Source organism: Mirounga leonina, unplaced genomic scaffold (genome assembly GCF_011800145.1).
Source record: "Mirounga leonina isolate KUSES-001 unplaced genomic scaffold, KU_Mleo_1.0 Mir_180, whole genome shotgun sequence".
Taxonomy (NCBI): domain Eukaryota; kingdom Metazoa; phylum Chordata; class Mammalia; order Carnivora; family Phocidae; genus Mirounga; species Mirounga leonina.
Window position 1 is genome coordinate 1,630,321 of NW_023270469.1, and position 7,626 is coordinate 1,637,946.

The following is a 7,626-nucleotide window of genomic DNA, read 5'->3' on the forward strand; positions in this document are numbered from 1 at the left end:
CGGGGCGGGGCCGTGCCCCCCACGTGTCCCAACACACACCCCATTACGGCACCCAAGCTGAAGCCTTAAAAAGGGCCAAGTAGAAAAAGTTGCCGGGAAGCCTCTGGGCATTTGCCCCAGTGCACCCTGGGCTCTGAAGCTCCAGGACCATGCTGTCCACTCTTGCTTTCAGAGGCTCTGGGGCCTGGTCACAGTCACAGAAGTTACCTTAGGAAATGTGGGGGATCAGCAGGAATACATGGAGTTTCTTCCAAAATGGCATTAGATCCGTGTCCGGGCCCATCGCTGCACTGCGCTGCCCAGCTCCGACGTCGCCCAGAGACTTTTATAACCTGAGTGCCAACCACCCCCTCCAGAGGCTCCAGGAGCCCAGTGCTCACGCCTCTCCTCTGGCCCTCACTCTGCGGGGCATCCAGCTCCCTGCGTCCCCCTCCTAAACCAGACCATTCCGGGAGCAAACATCATTAGCTTCTCAAGTCAAAGGATAAGGCCAGGAAGAAGTTGTGAACTTCTTCTCCACAGCCCACGGAGAGGGGGCGGCGAGGACACGGGGGCCCATGGGCCAGGGGAACGAGGGGCTCTGACTGTGCTCACGGAGGGCAGCCCTTGGAACGAGCTGACCACGATTTTCCAAAACAGGCCCTGCCAGGCTGGCCACCCCCGGCCCCGGATCACACAGGACTCTTACAACCTGGTACATTCTGACTGTGCCCCTTACTCACGCATGTCGCCTGAAATGAGTGTGGACAACACTCGACCCCCAGCCCGACCTAAAAAACCAGATGGCCCACCTTTCTGGGATTAGACACAGTTAGCTGTGTACCCGCAGCCCAAACAACCATGCTTATTTGGGAGTGAGGTGACACCTGTAAGCTATGAACAGATTGATAATTTGGGGTCTTTAAAAGGGCAATTCAAGAAGGTTGAGTTACATACAGGATCATAAGGAAAAGGGAAAAAACAAACGGTCTCTGGTACTGGAGCCAAGTCTTTTCCCCGCAACTCTAAGCACATTCCACAGAAACCACGTGAGCCCACCACCGACCGGAGGCAAGGCCACCGACTCAGGCCGGGCCGCCCTCCTTAGCGCGAGTCATCACGACCTCAACCGTGACTACAGCAAGAGGCCAAGGACATCCTCCTTGGGAAGCACGGGGCACAGACAGGGTGTCCGTCATCCGTGTCACACGCTGCCCCTTCCAGAACCCCATAACCCGGCATCGCCTTGCAGACCATCTCCCCTGACCTGTCATGTTCTTCCATCAGCCTGTCTTCATCAACTTGGTTTTCACTGGGCACTAACCTGTCTGTAACCACACTCTTTTCAGGAGCCCATTTATGATCACCAATAAAATGTTTTTTAATGATATGACAACATAAAGAATTTATGTTAGGGACGCCTGGGGGGCTCAGTCAGTGAAGCGTCTGCCTTCAGCTCAGGTCGTGATCCCAGGGTCCTGGGATGGAGCCCTGCATCGGGCTCCCTGCTCAGCGGAGAGTGTGCTTGAGATTCTCTCTCCCTCTGCCCCTCCCCTCCCCCCACCACGTGCCCACTTGCTCTCTCTTGAAAAAAATTAAAAAATAAAGATATGGTACCTTGCAGTAAATAACGGGACTCCAAACTGATATACACCAACACATCAATTCATGCAAACCATTTGGAATTCTTAAGAAATAACCACTTTGAAACCTGTGGTTTTTAAAACTACAGGCACTTAAATACTTTTCTAAGAGCAATCTGTCTCCTCACAGCTCTGGGCCGTTATCAGGAACTCAGCAACTCCACGCAACGCCGAGCCCACAGCCCTGTAGAGGTCTGCGTGTTAACAGAGCCTCTCTAATATGAACTAGCTGACCAGACAGTCTCTCCAGCTGAGCCCGTCATGGGGAAGCCGTGGCAGGGAAGGTGCTCACCCATCTCAGAGAAGGTTTTAACACAAGACGCCGCTACAGGTCGATGGTAAACCTGACACAGACACACTGATGGTGAGCTTTCTCCCCAGCATGTCCATACGTGGCAGCCACTTCACGAGGACCCCATCCACCTCCGTGCCCTCGGGCGCCAACCACGGTCAGAAGTCAGACTGCTGGGGGAGCCCCTCTCGGGGCAGAGTCAGCAGAAAGCACACATCACAGCATGCTTTCTCCTAATGCAATGGTCAAGCAGAATGGTCCCCAATTATGATCTCTTCTTCAAAGTAAAGTAAAATTCAGTATCAGAAAAATTTCTCTAGTTTGCCCCAATCCTTTTTTTTAAGGTTTTATTTATTTATTTGAGAGAGAGAGAGAGCACATGAGCAGGGGCAGAGGGAAAGGGAGACGCAGGCTCCCCACTGAGCAGGGAGCCCGACATGGGGCTCAATCCCAGGACCCCGGGACCATGACCTAAGCCACCCACGTTCTGCACGTTTGTCCCAATCCTAACAACAGGTACTGTCCATCAGTCATGTCCAACAGACACAATCTCCTAGAGAGTAATGCTTCCCACAGAGTGTGGTGGCTCGTCAAGAACTCAAACGCAGATAAAAAGAAAATCTGTATTTTTTCTCCCAGATATTATAAGCTCGAAGTTTGATCTCTTTTTCTGTGTTCATTTAGCAGCATTCTGCAGTTTCCCCAAATGAAATATTTTTCACATTAATCACATCAAAGACACTTAAAAAGATGAAATATTTTGTTTTTAAGATAACCCGAGGAACTCCCAGAACCTTCCAGTACTGAGCTCCTCAGTGGGTGCAGTTTAAACCAAACAAACATCAGGCTTTAAGTGGCTGGCCAGACCTGCTGGGTTATCGACCCAGAATCCACAGGGACAGACAGAGCAATCAGTTCTCTGCAATCGCTGCAAGCACCATCTCTACCATGGACGTTAAATACCCAATAGCTGGGACCGGGGCATCCCTCTCGTCCTCAAATTTAATGTGTAAAAAAATGAAGCGATTCCACTCCCGGGTGCCTACCAAGAGGAACGAAAACACAGGTTCTCACCAACCCCTGGACAGGCACGGTCATCACAGTGAGAAACTGGAAGCACCCCAAGTGTCCACCAACAGAGGAACATGGTCCATCCACACGATGGAGCAGGACCCGGCGATGGAAGGGGTGAAGGGCTGGCGCTCTCTTCACGCCACCCCACGTGGGAAGTGCCTGCAACAGGTCATTCCAGAGACGGAAAGTGGACCAGTGGTTCCCAGGGACAATGGGCAGTGACTCTGGTGGGGCTTCTTTCCAGGATGACAGAATGTTCTAGAATCAGACCGGATGATGTCTACACAACTGTGCAAACATACTGAACACCACTGAATGGTATGCTTTACAATGGTCAACCTTAGGGTATTTAAATTAGATCTCAGTTTTAAAGAAAGGCTGTGCCTAAGCTCTGTTTCTCTCCCCGCTCCTGCTCTGCTGTCCCCATTCTAGCAAATTACGTCAGACGTGAGCAAAACTTTGAGAAAAACACTGTTTTCAATGTTTCATATATGGTAACTGGTCTAACAGGAAAATCTTTGCTCAGTAAATCTACATCATTGTCTTTAGGAATCTAAACAGCTCTTTTAGTAAAAATCAACAACTCAGACCCAAAACCAGAAAACCTGAGAAGTTTACTAGAAAACGAAACCCAGGCTTTCGAAGTCGGTACCACAGCACTGAACACCTCTGTCCCCCCTCCTCCCGACGCTGTAGAAAGCCACGTGGGAAGCCTAAGTTGGCCCGTAAAGGCAGGACAAAGGTGCCAGGCACGTGAGGCCGGCTGTGCGGAGCAGGGCCAGTCGAGAGCAGACATCAGACCCTGGCAGGAGACGCAGGGGGACGGGAAGCCAGGTATGGGTGAAACAGCCTCACGTTCAGGCACGGCCAAGCGGCTCCCTCTGCCTCTCGGAGGAGGCGAAACAATCCCCCCTGAGCACCTACGTCTGGCCCTCGGCAGAGACGTGGAGACACCTCTGGCCGAAGGCGGTGACCGGCTACCGGCTATGAAAGCACAACAGTCTGTCGTCAGAAGGCCTCCGGAATATGACTGACGTGCATGGACGTGGAAGGTCCCCATGCCGCAGGGGAGGAAAGCTCCGGAAATCACACAGTGCCTGTGTTCACACAGAAAAAGCCTGCAGGATTGACAGAGATCTCTGGACATGAAACGCCATGTTGTTCTCACTTTCTTCTATCACTTTTTAAAAACAGTAAACGGGGGCGCCTGGGTGGCTCAGTCGTTAAGCGTCTGCCTTCGGCGCAGGTCATGGTCTCAGGGTCCTGGGATCGGGCCCCGTGTCAGGCTCCCTGCTCGGCGGGAAGCCTGCTTCTCCCTCTCCCACTCCCCCTGCTTGTGTTCCCTCTCTCGCTGTGTCTTTCTGTCAAATAAATAAATAAAATCTTGGGGGAAAAAAAAAAGTCTTTAAAAAATAAAATAAAAATAAAAACAGTAAACATCTGCAGATCTTCCTCAACTTAGGATGGGGTTATGTCCCAAGAAACCTATCATAGCTTGAAAAATGTTCAGTCAAAAATTCAATTAATACCCCTAACCTACCAAGCATCTCACATGAGCCCGGCCCACCCTAGACGTGCTCAGAACATCCACGGTAGCCTACAGTTGGGCAAAATCACCTCACACAAAAAACACCGTGTGAGACAGCTCACGGAACGTACTGAATCCTGCGCTGAAAGCGACAAACAGGACGGCTGTGCGGGGGCTGCAGCATGGTGGTTGGGGTGGCTGCTGCTGGGAGCCCTGCCCCCCATCGTGAGGATCAGACTGCACACCACCGGCCCCAGGACAAGATCCAAATTCAAAATTCGAAGCACGTTTCGACCGAGCATGGATCACTTAGGCACCACTGCGGAAGCTGACAAACCATGAAGTTGAACCACCAGAAGGCGGGGACCGTCTCGCTTTCCTAAGAAGTAGAAAAACAAGACAAAACACAAAACGGTACCTACTGCCATTCAGGCAAAGGAAAGAAGCTTTGCAGGCGCACCTTCCGAGTTGAGGGTGATGAGGGTGACGTTGTTGCCAATGTTCTGACTTCCTGACTGTCCACAGTTGGAAACGGAGTCGCTGGCCTCGGACCCGCTCTCCCCGTCCTCGTTGTGGCTGTCCTCTTGACCCGGCACCTTCACCACAATGGTGTTCTGCCGTCGCCCGGGCACCGCGCTGAGCGGGAGACAAAAACACCAGCCAATGTTGTGAGAGCACACGACGGACTCGCAGAGACTAGCACTGAGGCACTGCCATGTTCTTCTCTCTCCTTCCTTTATCAGAGAAGCTAACTGTGCCCGGAGTGGCAGCTCACAAGGCTGCCCACACAGCTCTCTCTACTAAGATTGACAGCAACTGAACAGCCCGAAAGTCTGGGGTTGAAAGAAACCGTATGGAATTGAGAAACTTACAAACATGTTTATATCGCAAAAGAAGTAAAATCACAACGCACTGGGACTCAAGGCCTAGAATGCAGCTCTCTGATCACAGAGGTGATCCTGCAAACTTGTGGACATTTGAGTAACTTCCGAGGCTATGTCACAGGAAAGACCGGATCAAGAGGAAGTGGGAAGCGAGCCTGGAGACTCCCACTGACCCCATCCAGGCCACACCGTTAGACCTTCTGGAAGCGAGTCAGCTTTGTCAATGGCAGTTATCACTCCTAACTCTTCCCGCCGACAAAAAACACTGAAGTGGGTCTAAAAAGCCAGCCAAGAATTTCCTGGGGGATGTTCTCACCACTCTAAGCGATCCTGACGTGGAGCAATAAGACCCTGCCAGAGAAACAACACACAAGCCACCAGCTCCAAAAAGGGCTCAAAACATCTGTGTGTATTACCTGGAGACATGCTACCTGGGACTTCCACGGCCCTCTCAACATCCCTTCACGGGGCCTGGTAGGCATGGGGAAAGGGGAAGAAACGCACTTTCCCTGTTTACAGAGACAAAACGCGCTTCCAACCCCGGCCGTGCCGCGGGGAGGGGGCTCCACCGTCTGAACTTGATTCCACAGCAGCCTGCCCAAGCTGACCTCGCTCCTGAACGCTCAGAGTCTGACACTGACCTCCAGCCGAGCCCTGCCTCGCCTCCACGGGCCAGATCTCCTCAGACAGCCTCTCCCCCCACACCTGACGCAGCAGGCCGTGCGCGAGGCACAGCGGGCTCCCTCAAGACCGGGCTAGGACAATAAAGGAGACAGGACACAGCTGGGGGAGGAACACTCTGCAGAAAGGACTGAGAGAAAAGGCAAAACAGAACTACTCTGTGGACGCACTGAAGGAAACAAGAGGCCAAAGAGCCCGCTCCGGCACGTTCCCAGGAAAAGCTGAGCCCAGACCGCCGGGCAGGGCCGCCCGCAGCGGACCTCATCATCACCCGCTGCCTTTATGCTCTCCTATTTCTGACCAAGGTTACATTTACCGTGTCTCCAAAGAAAAAGGTGGGAGAAAAACACCACCACCTTGAAATGCCCTCATCACTCAGCAAAGGTAAAAACGCCTGTCTGTTGACTCGACATGCTGCTACAGAGACAGACAGACGTGAGTACGGGGTGGAGGGAGGAGGACACGAGCCCCAGCGGCTACTGTGACAAGCTCCAGCTGTCTCCCCCTAAAGCACGTGGGCACCGGAAGTTCCAAGTGCCTCTCCCCTTGACGTGTCACCTTCTCCAGTTAGCACGTCGGGACGCGGGCCTGCAGCGCCGCTCGGCCCTCCCCTACCACAAACAACTGCGGGCAACGTTGACTGGTCCTTGAGGGGACTCATCACGGTGGCAGTGGTAGTGAAAGGTGGGGTTGGTGTTGTGGCTACTGACTTGCTAATGATATTTTCCAGGGAATCCGGTGCCCTGCTGCTCAAGGGGTCGTCCATCTTGGCTACAATGGCGTTCTGCCGATCATTGTTGAGTATTACTGTAGTCTGGGGGACGACGCTAGGGAACAAAAGAATCACAAAGAAAAAGAAGACCTTAAAACAACAACATTCATTTTAAGAGTACATAAGAGTAATTCAATACAGTCCGCTCCCCATGACCCGCACTAAGGGAGGGGAGGTGGCCCTAAGCAGAAGTCACGTGTAAAGTTAATTGACAGTTTACACTGGGCAAAGAATAAACCGGAGGTGTTTTTGTTTCTTTCTTTTTTCCTTTTAGGAGAGAGTTTACCTTTCCTCACTGCTGGTATTCTCAGCTGAGTTGAGGTAGGAATATTTACACCTTTACACAGAAAGGAGCGAGAGGTCATGGGGTGTTACGCAGTTAGTAAGGTTTCTGAAGTCCTATGTCTGCATGAAACACGGCTTCATATTTGTACTCATTCCACCCCAAAGAATTCCTACATGGCAAATCGAGGCTTTCATAAGCACCGTACTTGTCAACATCATTCCACAAGGTTAGCTCTGGAGGGAAAGGGGCAAAACCACACGTGTATCACCTGCGGCTTCTACCAGGGGAGTGCAGGAACCACGAGAAAGGGCCTCGGCTCTTCGCTTTGAAGGAAAAGGATTATACAACAGACAGAGCCCCCACCCGCCCTGGACAGGTGGCACCCTGCCTGGGGACCCTCCGACAGGGGACCCTCCGACAGGGGACCCTCCGACAGGGGGCCCTCCGACAGGGGACCCTCCGACAGGGACCCTCCGACAGGGGACCC

General features: G+C 52.5%; 1 protein-coding gene across 1 annotated transcript in view; it reads right to left on the reverse strand.

Annotated features, from left to right (window-relative positions):
• BANP (BTG3 associated nuclear protein) overlaps positions 1–7,626 on the reverse strand; it is an 86,959-nt gene that overhangs the window by 52,959 nt on the left and 26,374 nt on the right. Inside the window, exons 5-6 of the mRNA XM_035024628.1 lie at positions 6,792–6,908; positions 4,977–5,152 (exon numbers count right to left, since the gene is read on the reverse strand). Coding sequence (XP_034880519.1) covers positions 4,977–5,152; positions 6,792–6,908 — 293 coding nt within the window. The remainder of the gene's footprint in view (positions 1–4,976; positions 5,153–6,791; positions 6,909–7,626) is intronic.